Source organism: Heptranchias perlo, unplaced genomic scaffold (assembly GCF_035084215.1).
Source record: "Heptranchias perlo isolate sHepPer1 unplaced genomic scaffold, sHepPer1.hap1 HAP1_SCAFFOLD_1659, whole genome shotgun sequence".
Classification (NCBI taxonomy): domain Eukaryota; kingdom Metazoa; phylum Chordata; class Chondrichthyes; order Hexanchiformes; family Hexanchidae; genus Heptranchias; species Heptranchias perlo.
In genome coordinates, this window is record NW_027138924.1 from 1 (window position 1) to 27,901 (window position 27,901).

Consider the following 27,901-nt stretch of genomic DNA (forward strand, 5'->3'; position numbering starts at 1 on the left):
TCCAGTAATGAACCCCAGTGCTTTGTTTGCATCGTTTATGGCCTTATTAACCTGTGTCGCTACTTTTAATATACCCCCAGATCCCTTTGCGCCTCTACCCCATTCAGACTCTTATTTTCCAAGGAGTACGTGGCCTCCTTATTCCGCCTATCAAAATGCACCACCTACCACTTATATATTAAAATTAATTTGCCATTTACACACCCATTCTGCAAGTTTGTTAATGTCTTCTTGTATTTTGTCACAGTCTTAGTAATAAATATATCCCCCCTGCCCCCCCCCAAAATTTGGTGTCATCTGCAAGTTTTGAAATTGTACTTCCGATTCCCGAGTCCAAATCGTTAATGTAAATGGTGAACAGTGGTCCCAGCATCGATCCCTGTTGAACACCACTTCCCACTGTCCGTCAGTCTGAGAAACTACTATTACCCCTACTCTGTTTTCTGGCCACCTTGCTATCCATTCTGCCAGTTGTCCCCTGACTCCACGTGCTCTGACCTTAGTTATGTGTGAGGCTCAATGTTTGAAAATCCATTATTACATCCATTGGATTACCCTTGTCTACTCTTTCTGTTCCTTCTTCAAACAATTCAGTAAGGTTAGTCAAGCACGACCTTCCCTTTTGAAATCCGTGCTGACAATACTTTATATTTTCAGTTTCTAGATGCTTTTCTTTTATTCATTCTTGGGATGCGGGCGTCGCTGGCGAGGCCGGCATTTATTGCCTGTCCCTAATTGCCCCTTGAGAAGGTGGTGGTGAGCCGCCTTCTTGAACCACTGCAGTCCGTGTGGTGAAGGTTCTCCCGCAGTGCTGTTAGGTCGGGAGTTCCAGGATTTTGACCCAGCGACGATGAAGGAACGGCCGATATACGTGCAAGTCACGATAGCGCGTGAGTGGGAGGAGAATGTAGGTACCTTAAAGGTAGGTTGGCTGAAAGTAACGCTAACCGCGCAGGTTTATTTGAACTAGTTGGATTTTTACGACAATCCAGCGGCTTTCACGGTCATTTTATCTGCCCACAAGATTACCCAGATCTGCTTAACAGATTTATTGAATTCAATTTCACATTTCATCCCACTCCTGGCCACTGGGGTGTTAGGCAAGGACCAAAAACACCGGGCTACCTAATTGGGAACCAGTGAAACCCTACCTCGTATGAAACAGGGCCCAGCGAGCCAAACCAGCCACGAACGACCTAAACAGCCGCAATGTGAACTCGAATGAAACTGGGTTTGAAACCCAACTTACAGCAAATGCCGACGGCAACAAAGAGGAAGAATGCAGAGGGAGCAGTTTTAAAATGTTCTGCATTCTATTTATTATTTACAGATTCAGCAGCACGGTGAGGAATTAAAACAGATTACGCTGAGAAACACATCAAATCAAACCAACACTTTGTGGGAGACGTTCCTCCTTTATCTTCAAACCGACTGACAAACGGTCAAAGAGACACACAGGTTATTCAACAGCTGCTGAAGCTCCGTGGCTGTCACCTGTCACACTTAGAAGTCCTGGGGTTAATGACCATTCGTTGTCAAAACAGTCCCTACAATACTGTGCGGGGGGGGGGGGGGGGGGAAGTTCAGAAGTGCTGATCTGTTACAGCCGCCTGTCTGTTTGGGAGGGTAGGGACTCCGTCATTTTCTTGTTCCCTCGCTGCATCTCTGCTTTGCACGGCCTGCGGTTGGGAGTTATCGGATATGCTGCTCCCAGGGCTCCAATGGCGCAGCCCAGGTGCTGAGGAGCAGCTCTGGGGGCTGGGCGAGGGAGCGTCCACCTCTGTTTTATCCGCCCTCCTGAGGTCGGCAACTCCGGACGAGGGAGAGATCGCGAACAGCCTGAATCGTTCTTTTTAGGTGGATACTTTCAGCAGTGCAGGAGCAGGAAGGACCCGTTCTGGGGGAACACTTGGATGCAGGAGCCGATGACTGGGACGACGGCTGGTCTGAGCTTCAGGGATTGAACTAGGGTTTTACCACGAGTAAAAGGGGCAAATTGCATCAGCCTGCCTCGCTCTACGTACCGTTGGGTTTGTTAAAAGTAGACCAAGAAAGTGTTAATAGACAAGTGTTGGTGGTTACGACGGCAGTGTGGGATTGAAATGAAGACCCATTTTTAAGGCACTTTCTTCATGGTACAATCCTTCTTCTCTAAGGGGAGAGAGGGAAGATGGGGGGGGGGGGGGGGTTGGGGGAGGAAAGAGAGGGAGGTCGGGGGGGAGGGGGAGGGGAAGGAAAAGTAGGACAGGCTTAGACGGGAGTGAACTGGCTAATACAGGAACTAATAACCAGGGCAAGAGCTGCCGTTATGACTTGGAATCAAGTTGGGATATCACACTTTTGAGAATTCCACACTAAAAAACAGAAGCAGCAAGTAGTGCAACAGTGTTGGTGTAATGTGCTCCAACAGACATAGGGCACGATTTTAAAATGCCGGCGGGGGGTCAATGGGCACGCGGGTAACCTGAATAATAAAACATTACCGTTCCCCACACGATCGCGACTTAATTGGTGGCCATTATTCTTGTTTCGGGGTTTGCGGTCCGAAAACTGTGCAGCGGGCAGACTGTGCACCCGCATGACCTGCTGTCAGCTGGAGCGTCTGGATTTAAAGGGCCATTGCACCAATGGATTTTGCTGAAGCAAGGACACAGAATGGAGCAGCAGAGGGGCAAGGCTGCTCCAAGATTCAGCGATGCCTCACTTCAGGTGCTACTGGCTGGGGCGAGGAGGAGGAGGGAGCTATTTTACTCGGCCGACAGGAGGAAGCGCCTTGCCTCTGCCACCAAGAAGGCCTGGCTCGAGGTGGCAGAGGTGGTCACCAGCAGGAGCAACATCTGGCGCACTTGGGTCCCGTGCGGGAAGCGTTTCAATGACCTAACCAGGTCAGCAAAAGTGAGTACACTTACTGATTCTCCCGCATTTTGTGTCGCACATCAATCGCGCCCCCACCCACCCCAACTCATTCTGCACGGCCAAGACTACTCCATCACATCACTCCTCACACCTGCTTAAGGCTCATCCCTCAACTTACCTTCACTTTCTGAGCACTTCCTCACCTCCTCATTTGTGACCCCGCCACTGCCACTCACCCCAATCCTGATCCAATGTGCTGTCTCTGTCTGATACTCATCCTCTGAAGCATCTCTTTCACGGTCAGCCTCACCCAAAGCAATGCATTCATCGGTTGGCCACTTCACCATCACTCACTCACGTCTGTACTTTCTCCCCTTGTAGAAGAGAGTGCAAAATGCACGGGAGAGGGTGAGGACTGGAGGGGGGCCACCACAAATAGTGGTGCTCACAGAGGCGGAGAAGGAGGTCCTGGTGATCAGCCGCACCCTCGAGTGCCTGTCTGTCGGGGACGCTGAGGCTGGCACTCCACAAACGTCTGGTGATGCAACTTTAACATTCATCACACACAACATGAATTGATGTGAACAATGATTGGCATGTTGAACACCTCAGTATGCTCATAGCAAGATGACACATGCCTTCTGTGCTCTTCCAGGCCCTTCAACGACCGCAGTGACAGGAGAGGGCGATTCCTTAGAGGAGCTCCCTGCCTCTGAGGGCGCACCGTCACATCTTAGCAAGCCATCCACCAGCGCAGATACTCACACCTCGATGGGTCCTAGTCGTCAGTTAGTTGGGTTGGCACCTGGTGAGTCACCACACACAAGTGAGCACGAGCAGACTCTGGTGGCAGAGGCAGCTGTGGAGAGTTCGCGTCAGTGGGCGCACTCCACTCCAGGCTCTGCTCAGCTGGACGCAGATGCTGAACCCCTGGACCATCTTTTAAAAGGAGAATGATCGAGGGACAGCAGTACATTTGCGAGGTACTGGAACGGGTGCTACGCGCACTCTCCACAATAGCGCAGAGGGTGGAGGAGTCTAACTCCTGCATTAGTGGAATGGTGGCACAGGGACGTGAGGGAATCTCTGAGATAGTGTCGCAGGGCCGTGAGCAACTGTCTGAGATAGTGTCGCACATAACTGCGGAAATGTCTGAGATAGTGTCACAGGGATGTGACGGAATCTGTAAGATAGTGTCACAGGGACGTGAGCAACTGTCTAAGATAAGTGTGGGAATGTCTGCGCTGGAGAGAAGGCTAGCCTCCGTTAAGCTTCAAGCATGGCTCGCAAATGAGTCCATCCAGGCCCTGACAACGGCCGTTCGGACTCAGGGTAAACACCATTCTACCTCCTTAAACAGGCAGACAGAAACTTTACAACTGGGCTTCCAAGGCATCATACATGTTCTCCAAACTGTCGTCCAGCAGGGTGGTAGGAGTGACATGGGCCTGGCCCAGGAGAGGGATGATGGCGAAAGGGGGCATGGAAGTGGGGACGCCACTCAAAGCGCTCCCACGTCTCACCCGTTGCCCCCCTCTCAACCAGTACCTGCAATGCTGCCTCCTCTCCAGGTGGCCGAGTCTGCCCCTGCACAGGTACAGGTGGAGCAGTCTTTGGAGGGGCCCTCACGGGCACCGAAACCCAGAGGGCGTAGGCCCAAAACATCTAAGCAGTCAGGGCACTACCTCTGCTGCAGCCACAGGGGATGCACCATGGAGAAGTAGTAGGAAGAGAAAGGCTCAGATTTTGTGATCACAAAGGGTATGCACAAGAGTGTCTGACAGACGGTCATGTTTATCATTTATATTTGGTTTTTGTTAAATTAACATTTAATGAGATCATTCTCACCACTACTGCCATGTCTTGCCCATTCCTGACAGGCTTTTGTGATAGGGCTCTTTCATGTGCTTCATTACGAATGGTGACACTTGATGCCACCCAGTGGGTGAGTTTACAGTGGGTGTATGTTTTTTTTTTTATTCGTTCATGGGATGTGGGCGTCGCTGGCAAGGCCGGCATTTATTGCCCATCCCTAATTGCCCTCGAGAAGGTGGTGGTGAGCCGCCTTCTTGAACCGCTGCAGTCCGTGTGGTGACGGTTCTCCCACAGTGCTGTTAGGAAGGGAGTTCCAGGATTTTGACCCAGCGACAATGAAGGAACGGCCGATATATTTCCAAGTCGGGATGGTGTGTGAATTGGAGGGGAACGTGCAGGTGGTGTTGTTCCCATGCGCCTGCTGCCCTTGTCCTTCTAGGTGGTAGAGGTCGCGGGTTTGGGAGGTGCTGTCGAAGAAGCCTTGGTGTAGTTGCAGGACTGTTTTCTGCGGGGGGGTTGCTGTGTGGGCACTGGTCTTTCCCGGTGGTCTGACGACCAGACTATTCTCACTTTGTGATCTCCTTATGAGAATGGTTCAAATATTAGTGACTCTCTGGCCTCACGAGCAGGCAGGCGGGCCACAGGACACAACAGACGACTATAATTCGACCCACTCTCGGTGGTGCGTATTGAAGCGCTCCCCCAGACCGGTCCAGGCACCGAAATCACATCTTCAGCAGTCCTAGTGGCAATGTGGCTGTCGTTATAGCAACACCGTTGCTAGCCGATGGGGTTCCTCAGAGGCGTCATGACCACGCGTGCAGCGGGTAGCTCTTGTCTCCGAGAAGCCAGCCCTTAAGGCTGTTTGGTGCGTGGAAGAGGGCCGGGACGTTGGTTTCCCACAGAAAGAATGAATCATGGCAGCTGCCAGGGAATCTGCCACACACGTGAAGAAATCTTTTCCAGTGGTCACAAACGATCTGCGCGTTGATGGAGTGATACCCCTTTCTGTTGATGAACAGTCCTGGCTCGTGTGGAGGTGCTTGGATTGCTACATGTGTGCTATCGATTGCACCCTGTACACGTGGGAAGCCAGCCACAGAGTGGAAACCCACTGCCCTCTCCGTCTGGCTGAGGTCGTCCACGGGGAAACTGACGTATTGCGAGGCCCTGCGAAACAAACAGTCGGTGACCTGTCTTATGCACTTGTGGGCAGATGACTGAGATCCCGGCGATGTCCCCGGTGGCACCCTGGAATGATCCGGAGGCGAAGGAGTTGAGGGCAGTTGTCACTTTACCTGCGATGGACAATGCAGCCGGGGGCAGCTCGGCATGATGGAGGCTGCAGATGTCTGTGACCACCTAGTCACTTACTCTCAGCCTCCGTGTGCACTGCTCCTCAGAGGTCCAGGAAGTTGAGCCTCGGTCTGTAGACCCTCTGGCGAGGGTAGTGCCTCCTGCGACGTCGCTCTCTCTGTTGTTCTCTTCCGTGCTCTTGTGCGAGTGCCTGTGACGCACCACTGTGTTGCGGAGCTCCAAGTGGCGGAAGTGCACGCCGTGCCTGGCGAGGATGGTGATGTGCCTCCTCCTCGGATGTACTGGCGAATGCATCCAATGTGCCCCCCATTCTGACGGTGTCACTTTGAGGGGGCCCGAAAAGTAGGTAAATACGTCCAAAGAGAACAATTCTGAGTGCGAACCAAGAATTTTCAGTCTAAACACAAAGGTCTCCCAGCCGAAAGTTTGTCTCGCCTTTTATCCCCATCTGTCAAACAGGGATTTTAAACGGCCAAACGGCTGCAACCCGCCTAGTATCCCATGGCGTGCTTCACACGGCACGGGAAACACGTTGAGGCAGCGTTGAAATCGCTTGCCATCATTATCAATTACATTAATGCAGATTTCAAGTACTTTAAGTACTTGAATTATTGGTTGAACTATTGTCCCGCCGGCAATTAAAGCGCGTTTGGGAACGGCGTGCGCACCTGTTTTTGCGGCAGGTTGGAGCCGGGATTCCTTTCTGCTCCAGAAAACCCCGATTTTGTTTGCCCCCGGCCCCCAAACTTTGCTTTTAAAATGGTGCCCATTGTGTCTGTGGTTCCTCCTATGGGGAAAAGATGGTTTCAGTTGGATTGTAAAGGGGGTGAGGGGGGGAATGCCCAGGGCAGGGCGGGCCGGGCTCTCCTGTACACAGCTTTGATCTTCTGCGTTTGAGGTTATTCAGATTCAGGTACCAGATGCGAATGGAAAATCTGACAAAACATATCTCGGGACGTCCCAACTCGGTTCGCAGCCAACGAAGTACTTTTTAAAATGTAGTCACTGTTGTATGGTAGGGAATGCCACAGCCAATTTGCGCACAGCAAGCTCCCACAGACAGCACGGAGATAAATTACCAGATAATCTGTTTTAGTGATGCTGGTTCATGATGTTGGCCAGGACACTGGGGAGAACTCCCCTGCTCTTCTTCCAGTAGTGCAGTGGGATCTTTTACGCCCACTGGAGAGGGAAGAGGGGGCTTAATGTCTCTTCCGAAAGACAGTGCAGCACTGAAATGTCAGTCTAGATTATGGGCTCAAGTCTCTGGAGTGGGGCTCGAACCCACGACCTTCAGAGTGGAGAGTGTGATACCAACCAAACCAATCTTGGAGAGGAGCGTTTTGATCCTTCTCTTGTTCTCGTGTCCTCTGTCTTCACGGCCAGGGCCCGTAATGAGAATGAGCAATAACAGCCCTCTCACACTGTCCCATTTACCACAGCCCCGACACAACACACAGCAACTGGGTAAAACACCCTGTACACTACAGCCCTCACCATAACGAGCCCACACTCAACTCACAAAGACAGCATTATAGAGGGTCCAGCTGTACTGAATTACGTACTGCGTCCAGCTCTGGGTTTTGAGACTAAACAACAATTGGAACTTTTTGGCACTCTTTTAAAAAAAAACTGCTGGCATCAGTTCTTCTGGGGAGGGACCAGTCCAAACCTCGCACAAAAATACGCTGGTGGCAGTTGGGGGGAAAAGACGGGAGACATGGTCGTGTAGCACGGGACCCCCCCCTCCGGCCCTGCGACCCCCTCACCGAATCAGGTGAACAGTCAGCCAGTAAATGATGAGGGGCTGAAAGGCGGCGACAGCCAGGGTGACGTACATCCGCAGCCGGTTCCTGGAGCTGTGACTGGTAACTCCATCCGAGGAGGAGGTCAGGACTTTCATTCTGAAGGAGCGGACCTGGAGGGGTCGAAGCAGAAAGAGAGTGAGAGTGACAGCGAGCGAGAGAGAGAGCGCGCGAGCGTGAGAGAGAGAGAGCGCGCGAGCGAGAGAAAGAGCGCAAGAGAGAGAGGTGCTGCCGCCGGCTTTCAGGAAGAATCAACCGGATCAGAGGTGCTAGCGGCCACTCCTATGCCAGCTAAAGGGGGGTAAATTCAAAACTAGTCTGTGGAAACACTGGCCCAAATCTTGCAGGAGTGGAGCATCTCGTGGCGAGCACTGTTAGAAGAAAATTGGGTGAATTAGAATCAAATCAGGTACAGAAACAGAAATAGAGAGGGAAAGATTGGATTAAGAGAGAAAAAAAGAGGCAGAAAGGAAAAGTAAGAAAAAAAATTTTTAATTTTAAAATTTATGACATTTCGAAGAAAAATTTTACTACCTGCAGGAATGAGCCTCGACAGTTTAAACTGTTCCCTTTCTGGGCCGGAGAGATTGAATGGCATTTGCATTAACAACGATCGCATCGTTAAAAGGGTAGTTACGCTGTTAAGTTCCAGCTCTAACGTTCTGCGGCGAGTTTAATGGGCAATTAAAGAGCAAGTGCAGCAAGTTCTTAAAAATAACGGGGGAGGTTGAGGGCGAGATGCCGTTTGTGAGAGGCAAACGGAGGAGCGGTGTAAATCGACCTGCAAGTTCTGAAGATTCGCAACTCACGGTTTATCTCTTAACCCCCGGAACTCGCTGGACGATTAGCGCATTAACAACGGTGCGTGACGTTAACACGCCGTTGATCTTCCAGCGAAATTTGGGCCACTGTTTCAGCGAGCGAGTGGTCAATCTACGGGACAGGCTCCCTCGGGAGACGGTGGGAGCAGATAGTATTGATTCATTCAAATTACATCGATTTCTTTCAGAGAATAACATTTTGGGGATCCAGTATGTGAGCAATTTGAGACATGTGGTAAGTGTACCATATGTTTGGGAGGAACAGGTGACTTTGGACCTATGGTTCAAAAAAAGCTCTCCACCACTGGGGGTTTTCCTCACCTCTTATAATTGGCAGAAGAACCAGAGGCGGGGGGTGTTGAGGAGAATGTTTTTTACGCAGCCAGTTGTGATGATCTGGAATGCGCTGCCTGGAAGGGCGGTGGAAGCAGATTCAATAGTAACTTTCAAAAGGGGAATTGGATAGATACTTGAAAAGGAAAAATTTGCAGGGCTACGGGGAAAGAGCAGGGGAGTGGGACTAATTGGATAACTCTTTCATAAGAGCCGGCACAGGAACGATGGGCTGAATGGCCTCCTTCCGTGCTGTAGGATTCAATGTCTGGGTCTGCTATAGACTAATTAATGGAGACTGATTGCTATGATTAGTCAACAACTCCATTATCATGTATTATGCGACTACCGGGATGGTAGAAGGCGAACTAGATGGACCTTGGTCTTTTCTCGACTATGGAACAGAGCGCCGGGGCAGGCAGGAGAGTGGGAAAGAGTCACTTACGAGGAAGAACATGATCGCCCAGGAGGTCCAGGCCAGTGCCACATAGTAACCATCTCGCCCAAACAACAAGCCGCCTAGAATGGTGATTATCATCCTGTGAGAGAGACAGAGAGAGATAGCTGTTACTGCTCTATCACAGGGTGCGGTCGCACACGTAATCGGGAAATCCAGATCGACACAGAGAATAGATATCCGAGAGTGATTCAATCTAAAGTCATAAAGCAGGAGGTTAGGTCTTTGCGTTATCAGCACTGCCATGGAGAGGGAAAGGCCGAGTGTGTGAATGAATGGCAGTAAAAGAAAGAACGAACTTGCATTTATATAGCGCCTTTCACCACCTCAGGACGTCCCAAAACGCTTCAAAGCCAATGAAGTACTTTTGAAGTGTAGTCACTGTTGTAATGTGGGAAATGCGGCAGCCAAATTGCGCACAGCAAGATCCCACAAACAGTAATATGACAATAAAACAGGTGATCTGCTCAGTGATGTTGGTTGAGAAATAAATATTGGTCAGGACATTGGGGAGAACTCCCCTGCTCTTCTCCAATAGTGGCTGAGGGATCTTTTACGTCTAACTGAGGGGGCAGACGGGGCCTCGGTTTAACGTCTCATCCGAAAGACGGCACCTCCGACAGTGCAGCACTCCCTCAGTACTGTCACTGGGAGCGTCAGCCTGGATTAGGGGGCTCAAGTCTCTGGAGTGGGGCTCGAACCCACCACTTTCCGACTCTTGTCCTTGTAGAATGCCCCTGTAGAGCTCCAATCACCCAGCTTAGGTGAAGATAAAGTTGCCCTTTGTTACATGTTCCTCACTGTTATTTGCACTGCTCTACCGCTTGCAACAGGATTCCACAGTGCAAGAGTTCTCTAATAATGAGAAAACAGTGAGCTCTCCCTGGGTAAAGGCACACCCACGTCTGGGACTGGGCCGTACAGTCCCTGCTTCAACTTCTATCCTTGTGCCCCAGCAGTGCAGAAAAGATTTTGACCGGACTCCCGCTCCTGATCCAGTACAATTATAGAATCTCACAGCACAGGAGGAGGCCATTCGGCCCATCGTGCCTATGTTGGTGCTATCAACTTGAATAATCCCATCTCCCTGCTCTTACTCCATATGCTCTCACATCCATCCTTTTTAAAATCCTTACCCAATTCCCTTTTAAATAATGATATTCCTCATCCACATGCTTCCCCTTGTGGCATCATCCACAGACATGGTGTCAGCTTCTGCGTGTACGGTGACGGGATAGAGGTCTCTACCTCTCCACCACCTCTCCTGACCCTTCCACTGCCTCTGGGCTGTGGGGGCAGTTTATTTTTGACCTTAAGTTCCGCATGTCACAACTTCCTCCAACTTAATATTGCAAGTTCAAAGTCATTGTCTCCTGTGGCCCCACTTTGAAAGAGCCCTTTATCCATACCCTGTCCCCACCCTGTGATTGGGCCCCTGCCTTGCCCCCACTCCCGGTCTCTGCGCTCCCCCCACCCCCCACCGACCTGCAGTGTTTATACCAGTCGCCTCCGCTCAGTACACGATGCACGTCCAAGAGCGCTGATCAGCATGATTGTGAAAACAGAGGGTTTCAAGGCTGCAGTCTAATCTGCAGCATCAGATGGTGGCAATAAATCACTCGAGCTTTGCTCTCACGATTAGATTGCAGCCCGTGTCACACACATGCCATCTGTTCACCGATCGCTGCGGGCTGGCAGGATGCCTGCAATCGCTCACCCTGATCGCCCAGGCTGTCCCGCTCTCTCTCCCTATCCCTAACCCTCTTTCTCTCTCTCCCCCCCTCCCTGGGTAATGCGATACCCCACCCTGCGATGCCCCTACTCCACACCCTGCGATACCCCATCCTATGATAAGCCTGCTCCGCACCCTGCGATACCCCACCCTGCGATGCCCCTGCTCCACACCCAGCGATACCCCACCCTGTGATGCCCCTGCTCCACACCCTGCGATACCCCACCCTGATAACCCTGCTCCGCACCCTGCGATGCCCCTGCTCCACACCCTGCAATACCCCACCCTATGATAAACCTGCTCCGCACACGATACCCCACCCTGCGATAATCCTGCTCCGCACACTGCAATACCCCACCCTGTCATACCCCTGCTCTGCACCGAGCCCTTTTATACCCCACATTATTACATATTGTCCTGCCCTGTTACACCACCCTGCACGTGCATTATATCCCCCTCGTTATACCCTACTCTATTCTTTACCATGATACCCCTCCTTCACCCCATTATACCCTACCCTGCCCGGTGGCGTTATATTCCTTTTCCAGTTATACCCCACCCTGCACAGCCATTATACTCCTCCCGCCCCACATTATACCCATCCTGCATGGTGCCATGATACCAATGCCCTACACCCTTCCCATTTCATCTCATCCGGCACCGCACCCTAGTCTGTGTGAGAAGTTAACAGAGTGTGGAGCAGGCCATTTCCTGCTCTCGCTGGTACTTACGCCACATACTTATATCCACAGTAGGCAATTAGGTCAAACGTAGTGAGGTCGGTGTGCACTGATATCAGGTACAGTGCAAGGACGAGGGCCAAAACCTCAATAATGACCCATACTAGAGCAGTACTGGCACACATACCCAGCATCTCGGGAGAGAACCTGAAACACAAATAGTCAGGCTCCATTAACAGCTAGCATCAGATAAACACATCTCTATTGGATATAGCATTCACTCCCATTGTACAGAATCCCAATGGACCAAACCCCTTCCCATTCACTCCCATTGTACAGAATCCCAATGGACCAAACCCCTTCCCATTCACTCCCATTGTACAGAATCCCAATGGACCAAACCCCTTCCCATTCACTCTCATTGTACAGAATCCCAATGGACCAAACCCCTTCCCATTCACTCCCATTGTACAGAATCCCAATGGACCAAACCCCTTCCCATTCACTCCCATTGAACAGAATCCCAATGGACCAAACCCCTTCCCATTCACTCCCATTGTACAGAATCCCAATGGACCAAACCCCTTCCCATTCACTCCCATTGTACAGAATCCCAATGGACCCAATCCCCTCCATTGTCGTCACCTGATGTTTACGGAGCTGCTGCATTCATTTATCCGCATCAAATCAAACTAATGTTTAACAGAGATCACTAAATGAGGAGGGAAATCAAGGGGAGCACTTTCACCTAAAGGGCAACAGATTGCCATGATAAACTGACAGAGATGGGCATTAAAGCAGTCGGTAGAGATGGGATCATCAGATTGTTGAATGGGTTTCTGGAGAGATAGGGGATGGAGGGGTATGGTGAGAAGATGGGTGTTCTGTGCAAAAGAGATAGTCTTGTTGGGCCGAATGAGCTTTTCCTGCTAACAATCAGCGTGTACCTGAGTTATAAATCACGTTTTAAAATACATAAACCTCATGGCAATGTTTCAAGTAATTTCAATACATTAGAAAGGGCTGCTGGCACAGTGCAAAGCTACCCTCTGCTGGCACAGTGCAAAGCTACCCTCTGCTGGCACAGTGCAAAGCTACCCTCTGCTGGCACAGTGCAAAGCTACCCTCTGCTGGCACAGTGCAAAGCTACCCTCTGCTGGCACAGTGCAAAGCTACCCTCTGCTGGCACAGTGCAAAGCTACCCTCTGCTGGCACAGTGCAAAGCTACCCTCTGCTGGCACAGTGCAAAGCTACCCTCTGCTGGCACAGTGCAATGCTACCCTCTGCTGGCACAATGCAATGCTACCCTCTGCTGGCACAGTGTAACATTAACCTCATGGCACAGTGTAATACTAACCTCTGTTGAATGCCCAGTGCCACCCCTGCCAATAGGATGTACGTAATGAATGCCATGGCTGAAATAGAAAACCAAAGACAGCAGTCAGCTCCTGATCTAGAACCACACGTGAACTTAATTTCCTTAATCACTCTGGGAGGCAGAGTTCCAGGGAACTGGACCCTGTCAGACTGCTCCTAGTGCACACCACTGGGTTACTTGTGGACACCGTGAAATGCAAGTCAGGCACGCTGCCTGGGGAGGAGGAACAGAAGGCTGCACCTCCTCCCCATTGAGGGAGCTGCTGCTTGCACAGCGACGCTGGCTGACTGAGTTTCCTACGAGGTGGGGGTTCTCGGGTACAGCGGTGAGAAAACAGCACATTTCATGAACTAAATTAAACAGTGCGACTCTGGTCTGAAATTAGATGCGACACTACAGGATGGCACAGGAATGAGCTCTAAGCTCACGCAACGACAAGTGCTGCTTCTGCGGATTTATGGCCATAACTGCTAGTGTGCTTTACAGCATTGTGACTCAGCACTTGGTCCTGATATTCTACTGTTATCGGGTTTAGTCATACACGTGACTGATCAGAAATCTGTTCGACCAGTCTTAGAATTTTATATATGGCATACAAGTGAACTGCCAGTTCCATTCTCCAGTCAGCTGATGAACATAAAGTTTTTTTTTGTATAAAAGATGGTGGCGCAGTTGGGAGACACACTTCGGACACTCGCTCCACAGAGCCGACTAGTGGCCAGAACCTGTAATGACACCGTGACAGCTGACATAGGAAAACTGGATGGGAAATGTTGACATAGCAATTTACAATGGGAGATGTTGACAGAAAAACGTGACCAAGATTGTGACAAGAGGAAGTAAGTTGTGTGTTCAGGACGTGCACACCTAATGCAAGATCTTTTAATACTATATAGTTTTTTTTAATATATAGAAAGAGATACACTGCATTTCGACCACTTTGAACAGAAAACATATCTAACCCTATGTGGAATGTAGTAACCCTTCGAATGGACAAGGCTCGCACTGGATTCGGAATTACAGAAAACACACAAGAAACGTGGAGGCACTGAGGAATAGTTATATCTACATAAAATTTCCAGAGGTTATTTGTGCCTGCGAAGAAATCTTATTCATTAATTAAAATTAATTGTATAGACAGGATACTTGCTTTGTTCTGAAGGTAGTCAATTAAGGTAAAGGTGTTTGGAATCAGGTACGACTGTCTTTGCGTCCAGCACCTATTATGAGGCTGTCAGGCTAAAGCCAGACCTGTTGTTGGAAAAGCCCGGTGAAACTTGAACTCGCGGTAACTCAGTCTGCATGGTGTCTTCAGGGAGTGAGGGATTGACTGACAGCTCCTTGTCCAGGCAGGGAGATACACTTAGCTCTCTCCTTCCAGTCGTTCAGGGTCCCTCCAGACTCCTAAAGACTCTGTGGTGATTGGACAGACCCTCAAATACAAGCTACCTTGCGGGCGCAGGTCCATGTCCAGTATTACTGAAGCAGGTGAAGCGTTGGGTCCTTTGTTATTTTTATACTCGAGGAGGTGGGGTGCAGGTCCTGTGATCGAGTGAAATCTGCTCTATTCACTACTGCTTCACCTTTACTTTTAATACATCTGACTCATATCTGTAGCCTACGTAACATATTACATAGAATGTAAGCACAGAAACAGAACATTCAGCCCAACTGCTCTATGCCCGTGTTTACATTCCACACGAGCCTCCGCCCTCCCTACTTCATCTCACTCTAACACCCTCACCTTCTATTCCTTTCTCCCTCGTGTGTTTATCTAGCTTCCCCTTAAATGCATCTCTGATAAGAGTTTAAATTCCTCAGCTAACTGAAGGCTAGGAGAACGAGTGGGCTTGTGATAACTGCACGAGCCAATTACAGGAACAAGGATATTGGCTCGACCCCGGGGTGATTTACGGAACTTCGAACTTTCAATCATTTTAAAGCTCTTTTAAGATACCTTCCGCCCTTTCCCTTACGGAGTCTCCCCCCACATGCCACGAAGGAGGGCAGCGGAGTGGCTCCCAGGACTCTATATGGCACTCTAAAAACCGCCAAGAGGCTCGTGACAAGGGACGACTCTCCCTTTGGCTGCTCCCCACAACTGTACAGCAAAGCAGCGGACTATTGCTTAGTCTCCCTACAAACGCTCGGCCGAGAATCTGAATTCCAATGGCATGAGAGTTTGCAGATGTATATCCACATCCCGTGACACCGCGCACTACCGCACTGACGCTGCGCCAGCACGCTGCCCTCCCAAACTGCAGCATTTTAAAGGGAAAGAGTCACTAGGTTTTGCACCTCACCTGAAGCTGCCGACTCTGTCAGGGTTACCGCTCCGTGGGTGCAGGGCGCAGTCCAGCGCCTCACCGCAACGGCCATTTCCACGTGCGAGCCCAGACAATGAGTGGCAGCGAGCTATTCGACTATCAGAGGCATCAGGGAAGCGTGAGCCTGATCTTGCTCTCGTCCAACATGCGTTTTCCAGCCGTGGTCACTGGGTAGCGGTTTGGGCGGAGAACCCCGGCTGATTTTCCTCTCCCTAGCTGGGGTGCTATGGCCAGCTTTAATGTCCCTACAGCTGAAATCAATAAAGACCAAGGATGGTGTCTGAGACTGTCCCTGCTCTGTATTGCTCAGTGTCGAGGGGGCTAAAAATTAAGCAATTAAATCATGGAGCGGGGACAGGAAAACGGGTAAAATGGATACACCTCGAATTTCCTGACTAAACAAAATTGTTCGGTGGCAGCAAAAAGTGTTTACTTTCCTCCAGTTCGACCCGAGGTCGTACAGAGCGTGCTGTGAAGCTGCTGCTCATTGAATGCTCGCTATCCAACACACTGGTGTCAGCCTTGGCTCAGTGAGCAGCACTCTCGCCTCGCAGTCAGCAGGTCGTAGGTTCGAACCCCACTCCAGGCAATGGAGCCTCATAATCCAGGCTGACAATCCCAGTGCCAGTACTGAGGGAGCGCTGCACTGTCGGAGGTGCCGTCTTTCAGATGAGGCCCCGTCTGCCCTCTCAGGTGGACGTAAAAGATCCCACAGCCACTATTGGGAGAAGAGTTCTCCCCGGTGTGCTGGGCCAATATTTATCCCTCAACCAACATCACAAACAGATTATCTGGTCATTACCAGATTGACTGTTGTCAATTGCTGTTTGAGGGATCTTGCTGTGCGCAAAATTGGCTGCTGCATTTCCTACATTACAACAGAGACTACACTTCAAAAGTAGTGCATTGGCTGTGAGATACTTTGGGATGTCCTGAGGTCGCGAAAGGTGCTATAGAAATGCAAGTTCTGTCTTTCTTTCACACTGGTGGGGTAATAAATCTCAGCGTTACGACTGGCACTGAGAAACACCACATTACACACTCACTTGGAATGTACAGGTCCGGAGCGTTTGCGTGGAAATCCTCTCGCGGGGTCAAGCGTGAGTCTGCGCGGTACCCAAGCTCCCAGTTCTAAGACGAGACATAAAAAAAATTTTTGAGTGAGAATCTGAGCACTGGAGTTTCCGATTCAAGCTTCGTGGTGACGTTATAGCCCGGTAGCTGGCTTCCAGGAGTAAAGAGGGAGCACCCAGGAGTGGGAGCACGACCCTACCCCACCACAGGAAGGGCAGCAGCTTCAGCTCAGTGTGGATCAGAACCCTACAGGCCTGAGCTGCCGGTAGTAAAATTTACACTCTGCCCCAGCCCGTGTTGTGCCTGACCTGGGAGACCCTCTTCCGTTACTGTGCTAAAAATATATACGCTCGGTTTATTCATCCCAAGCAGGCTTAAGAAACAAGCGTCAAACCGTGCCAGGCCTGAGGCCCTGTACCTGAGTGGAACTGGGAATCTGCTTGGCACTGAAGCATTAAGAACACTCTGGAAAAATGATTTCATTCCTACCGATGATCCAGCTTCATTGTACAAGACATATTTGATTTGATGAGGTTATTGGCCAGCTGGGCTCAGCGGTAGCACTCTCTGCTCTGGGTCGGGGGTCGGAGGTCGCGGGTTCGAGCCCCACTTGATAGACACGAGCCCATAGTCTTGGTTGACCCTGCAGAGCAGTACCGAGGGAGCGCTGCGCTGTCCGAGGTGCCGTCTTTCAGATGTGGCCCCATCTGCCCTCTCAGGCGGGCATAAGGGATACCACGCCGCTGGTCGCGTTTCTTACTGCTGTTTGTGGGGCCTTAACGTGTGCAAACTGGCTGCTGCGTTTGCCTGCGTAACAGAAATAATTCATTGGCTGTGAAGCACCAAGGTTGTAAAAGATGCTATTTAGAAAGAAGAACTTGCATTTCTAGAGCTCCTTTCATGACCTCAGAGCATCCCAAAGCGCTTTACAGCCAATGAAGTACTTTTGAAGTATAGTCACTGTTGTAATGTAGGAAAAGCGGCAGCCAATTTGCGCACAGCAAGATCCCACAAACAGCAATGTGATAATGACCAGGTCATCTGTTTTAATGATGTTGGTTGAGGGATAAATATTAGCCCAGGACACCGGGGAGAACTCCCCCTGCTCTTCTTCCAATAGTGGCCATGGGATCTTTTACATCCACCTGAGAGGGGCAGATGGGGCCTCGGTTTAACGTCTCATCCGAAAGACGGCACCTCCGACAGTGCAGCACTCCCTCAGTAATGGCACTGGGAGTGTCAGCCTAGATTATGGGGCTCAAGTCTCTAGAGTGGGGCTCGAACCCACGACCTTCTGGCTCAGAGGCGAGTGCAAGATACCGACCGCGCCAAAGCTGACACTGGCTGAAGTATAAATTCAAATGCCTCTCAACGGCAAAGAAGGATTACTTTTTTTAAAAAACCTTTTGCCCCTAGTGTCTGCATGAGGACCTCCCAGGTCGGTGTAAAGATTCCCCTGACTGTACCCCAACAAGGTGCTTTCATCTGAGCCTCAGAGCCCCAACCTGCTGTCTCTCCGAGAGACGGACAATTTAGTGCCAAGCTACTCCGTGGGCCCCTGCTCACTCAGAGCGGGATTAAAACAGCCAGACAGACTTTGCTTTGAAATCTTACAGCCAGCAGAGGGACTCAGCCCATCGCCCTGGGCTGGATTCATACTCGGATCCGGGAGGTGAAAGAATACCGTTCTGGGTTATGTTAAGTATATCCTGCCCAAAGCCCCAGGGCTGATCGGTACCTGATGCGTGTACGGGAACACGAGCAGCGCCAGCTTCTTGATGACGTATCTGGTGTCGACCGTGAAGAAATACTTCAGCTTGTTGACGGACACAAACCTGTTCAGCTGTCAGAGGGAAGATGGAGCACGCGGTTAGTCTGGCAAAACAGAGAGGCCTGAGCCAAGGCTTCTTCGGCAGCATCTCCCCAACCTAGAAGGACAAGGGCAGAAGGTGCATGGGAACACCATCACCTCCAAGTTCCCCTCCAAGTCACACACCATCCCGACTTGGAAATATATCGGCAGTTCCTTCATCGCTGCTGGGTCAAAATCCTAGAAATCCCTTCCTAACAGCGCTGTGGGAGCACCTTCACCACACGGACTGCAGCGGTTCACCACCACCTTCTCAAGGGGCAACTAGGGATGGGCAATAAATGCCGGCCTCGCCAGCAATGCCCACATCTAGAAAATGAATTTTTAAAAACGTGGCCACATTCCCCTTAACTCCATGCGTCATTATCGTTGTCGCAAGTCTCTTGTATGGCACCTTATCAAAAGGTTTTTTTTTAAATCCATGTAAATCATAGCCTTCATCTATCCTCTATGTTATTCCTTCAAAGACCTCTAAGGTTGCTCAGGCCTTTTAATATCCGTGCTGACTGCCCTTGTTAGCTCATGGCGCCGGGGAGAACTCCCCTGCTCTTCTTCCAATAGTGGCCTCGGTAATTCCATCCTGTATTATAACCTCCAGGAATTTACCAACAACGGAAGACTAACTGGCGTAGAATTTCCCTGTCCCCTGGTTTGAAGAGGGAATCCCATTTGCTGCCCCTCCTGTCCTCTGCCGCAATTTTCATATTCACAGAATTTCGGAAACTGGGTCAGAGTCGCTGCTATTTCTTGCTTCTCTCAGGATCGTCTGCTGTAAACATATGAGGACCCAGTGATCTGTCTGCCTTAAGTTTGCGTAATTTCTTCAGACCCATCTCTCTCTGAATAATAACCCCCAACAACTGTTCCACACTTCCTTCTGGTGGTTCTACAATCCCAGTATCTACCTCCTCGTGGGAGACATCTCTCTCTCTCTCTCTCCCCCCCCCAACCCGTGTGGGTAAATGCTTCACATGACATGGTAGCAAACTACTGTAGACAGGTAGGAGAGACCCTAATCATTCTAATAACTTTATTAAATATTTCTCAATATTAAAGACACTTACACATATTGAAACTAAGAATCAACAACATAAGCAGGTTCTAAAAGGTTATATTCAGGCCAAGATTAGAACCTGTGAACAAACATTAATGGACTAATAATCAGCAAGGACAGACATGGGGTGTTCTTGGCACCGAGTCATGCAGGCAGCAGACGACTTACTGAATCCACTAGATTAACAGAGAAGGTGTGAGGAAAGATGAGATAGTAAGGTTACAAACCATGAGAAAAGCAATGATAGTGTGGCACAGGCACATGAAAGAGGATTACACTATTTACAAGATGACTTTAATGGGTTAACATGTTACGTATCAATTAAAAATAATCAGAACGTGTTGACATGTTATCACGACGTTACTAACACTATAAATGGGACAATGCACAAAAGCTCAGGGGACTTGAACTTCGTGCTTCGACCAGCGTAAACAGATTAGAAGTACGTGCTTACAACTCTTCCTGATGGGTCCTCCCGTGAGTATCTGCCTATACCAGTAATCCCATGATCACTATAATATAGTGGGCTGTGTAATACAAATAAAAAACATTAAACCAATGCCTCATTTTTTCCTAGTTCTCAAGCTTATTTCAAGGGTTCTGATCACTATTAAAATGAGCCATGCTGGAAAGTGTGCTGATGTGGACTTAATGGGGGACATCTAGTGTGTGTGTGTGTGTGTGTGTGTGTGTGTGTTTTGCTGCTTGTGATGGACACTATACTAGCTACCCCCACCATTCATAACCACTGTATCAGAAGTAAATGTATGCATCTCTAAGTTTAGGAATTACAGATTACTTTGGGGTGGGTTGGGTTGTCACAGTGGAGAAGTGAACTGGAGGACTGCATGTCACGCCAAGATTGAGCTCCTGATCTCAGCCTTGTTGCTCTGGGAAGCTGCTGGCCTCCCACCATGGCAGGAAGGGAGGGGGCAGTGACAGAAACAAGGGTCACCCCTGGGGGCCGCTCTCAAGCACCAGGCAACTGTTTTCAACGGGAGGAGGCCACGCATCCTCCACATCAAACTTCAGGATCTCTCCAGTCAGCAGATAAACGAGATTTTTGTCACATTAGGATTCAACCCCAAGTGTCAAGAGGTGAAAGGACAGTGTGATGGATGGCCATACTGTCCCCATCGATTATAGCAGGCGCATTTGAGCAAACGTGACTTGCCTGCTCTACGCAATGGCCGGTATAACATGGTAGAGCGATTACAGTACTCTACTAGTTTTATATATATATATATATATATATATATATATAGATATATATATATAGATATATATATATATAACAAGAGTGTTCCTTCTGTATGGTGACCTTTCACCGAGTTGTTTCCAGATGCACTCTGACCTGCAGCTTTACTTATACTGCAGTCAGTGCTTGGTACAAAACCTGCATCACTTAGAGGGGATTAGAAGGGCTTAAGTACACAGAAGGTATCTGAACATTAACAAGATGTTATTTACTTATTTTTGTTCTTGCATTCAGTGCACCGTAACAAGGTGCAAACTAGTGAGTAAGCACAACTGTTTGTGCCCAAAATTCACAGAGCACTTAAGAGCTGCAACCAGCAACTTTGAAACTGATGTTAAGGCAAATGATTATTGTTATCGCCTTTTGGCTGATATAAGCAACTGCCCGTTTTAAAGGTAGACGTTTTAAATGGTGGGGACTATACTATCAAGAGCACAATGTAATTCACATACTCCATAACCACAGACCCCCACCGCCACAACAAACCCCACTGCCCCCAACACACAGGCACCTACCTCTCTGTCGACGATGTCTTTTCCTTGGGTGGCTATTGTCGTGCCATAGGCCATGGCAACATTAGCCACAGGCTCGCTGAGGAAGTTGTTGATTGGAAGCCCCATGTCGATTCCTTGGACAGTGTAGCTGGCGGGCTGGGGGGGCAGCGAGGCGCTCGTGTCGTCGAAGAGTTGGTTGGGGTCCATCGGATTGGCGTTGGGACCTCGCACTCTCTGTTTGGGAGCTAGGAAGCAATGCACAGGTTGCTGGTCAGTGAGAGAACTGCATCACGGAAATCAGACATAAGTAAGTAAATTCTCATCCTTGTGTTCAAATTCCTCCAGGGCCTCGCCCCCTCCCTATCTCTGTAACCTCCGACAACCCTCCGAGATCTCTGCGCTCCTCCAATTCTGGCCTCTTGCGCATTCCCCGATTTTCATCGCTCCACCATTGGCGGCTATGCCTTCAGCCGCCTGGGCCCTGAGCTCGGGAATTCCCTCCCTAAACCTCTCCGACTCTCTCTCCTCCTTTAAGAGGCTCCTTAAAACCTACCTCTTTGACCAAGCTTTTGGTCACCTGTCCTAATATCACCTTATGCGGCTCGGTGTCAAATTTTGTTGGATAATCGCTGCTGTGAAGCACCTTGGGACGTTTTACTAGGTTATAAATGCGCTGTATAAATGCAAGGTGTTGTTATCACAGCATGTCTAAAGCATTATTCAACGTGCGCTCTCTCTCTCTCTCTATATATCTCTCTATAACACAAGCAAGAGCAGTTCCCTGCTCTCGGACAGTTATGCTCTGTAATTTCCAGGAGTTACTTGATAACTGGTAGTTTCTCTTGCCCTTCACCCACTTACTTGGTTGGGAGGTTATGTGGGGGCGTAGTATCTGGATTCCACTCTATGCACCCCCCCACCCCCCCACAGGATGCAGATCCGAAATGAACAAATCACCACATCAGGTTCAACTTGGAGTAGTGTTCCCTGGATTTACTTTTTCCAACGTGGTTCATTAGATGTATCCTGGATAAATTTTCAAATCAGCAATTAATCCTACTTTGACTCTTAGAACAGATCAAAGCTGGAGTTTGCCCTCTTGATCTTGGAATGGAAAAATTTCAGCTTATACGAAAAGGCAAAGTATATTACCCACATCATCAAATGCTAGAGATATTTCCTGCTCCTGCCTGCCTCCCAGTTTGTCTCTTGTTGCAGTATTTTATATTTTGGACCTGCTGTGTATAGAAATCCCTGTGTGGGATATTCCACTGACATAATCAATGGGGTCTGTGTGCTGCCCATTCATAAAGTTACTGGAACAGAACATTGTGCCAGATAAGGGGGAGCTCTGTTCAAAACACCTGCTCGCAAGACTATCCAGGACCTTGACATGGTAACCTGGGGCTATTAAAAGGTATAGGTAAATATCTCCCTTTATAACATTGAACAGCCAAGGGGCAATTCAGTAGAATGCACATTCCCTTTAAACTAAACACGTGTTTAAACATGAGCCATCATCTCTAAGTATTTCTTATACTCCCTTGTGAGAAACAACACCAACACTGAATGCTTCACAGCCAAAATAACCTTTTCTGCTCTCGGATAACCCTCCCTCCGGGGTGCTGTCTGGGCAACTTAACTCATGTTATTGCTTACGTGGAACTGTACAAACAAGAATTAGCCACTAGACAGCAATGTTATGATCTGGGATGCACTGCCTGAAAGGGTAGTGGAAGGGAATTGGATATATACTTGAAAAGGAGAAATTTGCAGGGCAACAGGGAAAAAGCAGGGGAGTGGGACTAATTCTTTAACTCTTTCAAAGAGCCGGCACAGGCACAATGGGCTGAAAGGCCCCCTTCTGCGCTGTAAGATTCTAGTACAGCGCCAGGCTGAGTGGTTCTTTTCTCTTTTGAATCCTGCTAACTATCCTGAAATTCCGGCAACAAATCACAGGCCCTATGACCCTGCACCTCAATGTATTAACACTCGCTACACAGATGTAACAAGAACCAGACACGAGGGGGCTGAAGTCATCGTGAACTGTCGCCGCCAGGCGTTCTTTGAACAGGTTACCAGTCTCAGAGACAAAGCTTCCGTAAACCGTGCACTGAAGATCGGAATTGAGGTCAGGGAATCCGGAGGGGAGGTTACCACAGGTTGTCCTCGGTTAACCTGGTTAGGTCAGAATGAAGTCATACAGCACAGTCATAGATGGCCGGTCGATGCTATGAACCAAGGCAGCTGAAGGCATGGCCACATGGAATTGCCTCCCGAAACCTGTGTACTGCTCTCTCCTTCTTGAAGATCCTCCTTAAAACCCACCTCTTTGGCCAAGCTATTGGTTACCTGTCCCAATATCTCCTTATGTGGCTCGGCATCGAATTTTATTTGATAATTGCTCCTGTGAAGTGCCTTGGGACGTTTCACTACATTAAAGCCGCTATATAAATGCAAGTTGTGTCATTAAAGCACTTTGGGACCTTTCTGAGAGATGTGATGTGGTGCTACACAAATACAAAGCATTTTCCTTTCATTCAACACACAAAGAACGTTCCGAATGTCCAAATATTGCTAGGTAACAGGCGGCAGCTAATTGAATTTGGCTGTTTCTCTCCCTCCCCCGCCCCCTGCAGTGTCGATCTCAATCGTAAACGCCGCTCTGGAGATGTTATCACACCCTGTCTCCCCCACGATGTCTCCAGATTGCCCCCTGATGCGCTACCGCCGTCCTCCCCTGCCCAAGATGTCAGCCTTGGTTCGCTGGTAGCTCTCTCGTCCTGGAATCAGAAGGTCGTGGGTTCGAGCCCCACTCCGGAGACTTGAGCCCCATAATCCAGGCCGACACTTCCAGCGCCAGTACTGAGGGAGTGCTGCACTGTCGGAGGTGCCGTCTTTCAGATGAAATGTTAAACCAAGGCCCCGTCTGCCCCTCTCGGGTGGACGTAAGGGATCCCACGGCCACTACTGGAAGAAGAGCAGGGGGAGTTCTCCCCGGTGTCCTGGGCCAATATTTATCCCTCAACCAACATCACTAAAAAACAGGTTATCAGCTCATTATCACATTACAAACATACGAATTAAGAGCAGGTGTAGGCCATTCGGCCCCTCGAGCCTGCTCTGCCATTTGATAAGATCATGGCTGATCTGATTGCGACCACAACTCTTCTAATCCTTCGTTGCCGTTGAGAGGCATTTGAATTTATACTTCAGCCAGTGTCAGGTTTGGCGCGGTCGGTATCTCGCTCTGAGTCAGAAGGTCGTTGGTGCGAGCCCCACTCCAGAGACTCGAGCCCATAATCTAGACTGACGCTCCCAGTGCCAGTACTAAGGGAGTGCTGCACTGTCGGAGGTGCCGTCTTTCGGATGAGACGTTAAACCGAGACCCCCATCTGCCCCTCTCCGGTGGACGTAAAAGATCCCACGGCCACTATTGGAAGAAGAGCAGGGGGGAGTTCTCCCCGGTGCCCTGGGGTCAATATTTATCCCTCAACCAACATCACTAAAAAAACAGGTTATTATCACATTACGAACATACGAATTAAGAGCAGGTATAGGCCATTCGGCCCCTCGAGTCTGTTCTGCCATTTGATAAGATCATGGCTGTTCTGATTGCGACCTCAACCCTGCTGTTTGTGGGATCTTGCTGTGCGCAAATTGGCTGCCGGGTTTCCCTACGTTACAACTTCGAAAAATACTTTATTGGCTGTAAATCGCTTTGGGACGTCGTGAAAGGCGTTGAATAAATACCCTCGATGCCCCTCAGCCCGGGCTGGGGGGGGGGGGGATTATTAAACAGCGCCGGGACCGGGAGCAGCGACACTTACGTTGCCGAAAGCTAACATGGTGAGCCATGGCTGCGGACGGCGATTCTAATCGGATTAAATCGGCCAAACAATACCGCTGGCGCGCCGTGTAGTCGGAGCCTTTTCCCCCCGCCAGGCTCCGCGTAGGCCGCGTCTCCCCTCACAACCAGCAGCCGCCGGCCCCGTGCCCGCTCAACCTAACCTGGCCGCGCTCCCGGTCCCGCCCATCGGCGCCAGCGCGCCCTCCGATTGGTCAGAACCGACGTCCATCAGGTCGGCGCGCCGGCGTCAAGTTAGGTTGATCCGGGCCCCTGCGAGAACGGCGCAGGCGCAGTGGGGTTCCGTCGTCGTCGTCGTCGTCCCGCCTCCATAGATGCCACGAAGTCAGATCCACGGAGAAGGTGAGAGGGGCAATCGCGGAGATCTGGGGGCCTTCGGGTCACATTTCACCTCATGTTCTCTCACAAAACCTCTTTTTTATTCGTCTTTGTGACGATCCAAAACATAAAACAGCGAAGGCGAGAAAATAAAATCCCCTGTATTATTTTGTATGCGAGAGATAACTTCTTCTTAAAGGAGAGGTCACTTATTTTTTTTTGCCCTACTGAAAAATCGTTGGATGCAAATTTTTTTTAAAAAAATCCTTTTTAATTCAAAAGCTGCATTCTTCTGGGAAGGCCTGACACAAAATACTGAACAAATAAAAATACATCTTCAAATCTGAAATAAAAGTGCTGGAAATATATTTTATGTTAACCGGGCATCCGCAGTCCCGCGGTGTATTTCTAGCATTTTTTGTTTCTGTTACAAAATAGAGTTTTCAGCTGACTGTCAGCTTGGCTCAGTCGGTATCACTCTCTCGCCTGTGAGTTCAACTCCGCCCCACTTGAGCCCCACAATCTAAGCCGACACTCCCAGTGCCAGTACTGAGGGAGTGCTGCACTGTCGGAGGTGCTGTCTTTCAGATGAGACGTCAAACTGAGGCCCCGTCTGCCCCTCTCAGGTGGACGTAAAAGATCCCACGGCCACTATTGGAAGAAGAGCAGGGTCCTGTGCCAATATTTATCCTTCAACCAACATCACTAAAACAGATTATCTGGCCATTTATTTCATTGCTGTTTGTGGGATCTTGCTGTGCACAAATTGGCTGCCACATTTCCTACATTACCACACTTCAAAAAGTATTTATTTGGCGGTGAAGTGCTTTGGAACATCCTGAGGACGTGAAAATTGCTATGTGAATACAAGTTCTTTCTTGAGAATATAATAAAAGTTTTGTGTATGGTGTGCATCTCCTGTACACATTTGCCTTACTTCATCTGATAAACATTTTGAGCAGCACTTTTAAGTTAGCATTTCGAATGCAAAAATCACATGTCAACATTTGCCTGTCACATTGTAATGACAGGCCTCCCCCCACTAAGTGGTGCTGTTGCATATCACTCGTCCAGCCTATCGGCCTCCTGTCCATGGCTATATTGCGGCCTCTCTTCCTGCTTTCTGTTCTTTGCTAGCTTCTATCTTGCCCTCCTTAGCCCAGGGGCCAAATGTAGAGCCCCTCACCGCTGTCTGAGATTAAGTTACTCTGCAATGCTTGAAGTCCCAGTTGATGGCTGGAGAGGGGCAGGAGGCACAGAGTGAGGTGGTAGCATGGAGGTTGGCTCGGCTTTCTCCTTTAAGGGTTGTGGAACCAAGGCGGGTGGATGGAGTTAAGATACAGATCTAATGGAATGGCAGAACAGGCTCAGGGGGATGTATGGCCTCCTCCTGTTCCTCCAGGGCATTCTCTGCATAGGACAGCGTCGCCACATGCCTGGCAGGAGCCAGAGGGAGAAGACGTAGGGTGCAGCAAACTATTACTGCCACTAGCAGTGCCAGCTGTATTGCGTGTCTTAGCTGCAGGGGTCCTTGCAGCAGATGGCAGAGCTGACTCAACTTCCTGCTGCCGCGGAGCCTGTGTATCCATTTCCGCAGCTCATTGCCAGGTAGGTACGCCTGTCTAATTTGGGTAAGAGATACTGGCAGGGAGGCATCGACCGCCTCTGGTGCAGTGGAGCGCTTTGGAACGGCCAGAGGTTGTGAAAGGCGCTTTATAAATGCACGCCTTAGGATGAGGGTTCGGCCATTTAAGACTGAGATGAGGAGAACTTTCTTCACTCAGAGGGTTGTGAATCTTTGGAATTCTATACCCCAGAGGGCTGTGGATGCTGAGTCGTTGAGTACATTCAAGACAGATCGATAGGTTTTTGGACACTAGGGGAATCAAGGGATATGGGGATCGGGCGGGAAAGTGGAGTTGAGATCGAAGATCAGCCGTGATCTGATTGAATGGTGGAGTAGGCTCGAGGGGCCGGATGGCCTACTCCTGCTCCTATTATTTATGATTTTTATAAAGCTCCTTTTACCCACCATAGCACATCCCAAAGTGCTAGATTTGAACATTTGTGCATGTTAATGCATAAACTTGTCAATAGCTGCTTGGAACAGTCCTCTCTAAGGTCTGAATCGCTGGCAGACCTGGGTCGGGATCGATTCAGTCCATGGAATATTATCATTTTCGAGCGCTCGAGACCAAACACCTGTTGATGATTCTCTCCTGGTTTCCCCTCCATCTCCTGGCCGGTCCCAAGTGGTGCGTTCACAGCAGCTTCGCTGAAGACCAGATTTAGGTCGCTCACTTGCCCTCCAGCTGATGTTGGGCCTGATATTGGGGCACTGCGGAGGAAACGATTCTTCCCTGGCTTCATAAAAAAACTTGGGGACCTGACTGAATTGCAAGCAGTAGAGGGCAGCAGAGTCCTGACAATCTCAGTAACTGGAA

The 27,901-nt window shown here is 49.6% G+C and overlaps 1 protein-coding gene across 1 annotated transcript; it reads right to left on the reverse strand.

The window, feature by feature from the left end:
- Window positions 1-1,291: 1,291 nt before the first annotated feature.
- On the reverse strand, window positions 1,292-25,262 carry LOC137309478 (protein YIF1A-like). Its single transcript, XM_067977676.1, has 8 exons — window positions 25,102-25,262; window positions 21,293-21,516; window positions 18,334-18,438; window positions 16,568-16,652; window positions 13,174-13,231; window positions 11,868-12,023; window positions 9,393-9,486; window positions 1,292-7,906 (listed from the first exon to the last, which is right to left on the reverse strand). The coding sequence occupies exons 1-8, from the start codon at window positions 25,127-25,129 to the stop codon at window positions 7,754-7,756; spliced, it is 903 nt and encodes a 300-aa protein (XP_067833777.1). The 5' UTR covers window positions 25,130-25,262; the 3' UTR covers window positions 1,292-7,753.
- Between the last annotated feature and the right edge of the window lie 2,639 nt (window positions 25,263-27,901).

Coding starts and splice junctions, on each gene's coding strand:
- LOC137309478 (XM_067977676.1), bottom strand. CDS start 25,129: ATGGCTCACCATGTTAGCTTTCGGCAAC. Junction 21,517..25,101: donor CCATGTTAGCTTTCGGCAAC/GTAAGTGTCGCT, acceptor ATTGCTTCCTAG/CTCCCAAACAGAGAGTGCGA. Junction 16,653..18,333: donor TGTTCCCGTACACGCATCAG/GTACCGATCAGC, acceptor GTCTCGTCTTAG/AACTGGGAGCTTGGGTACCG.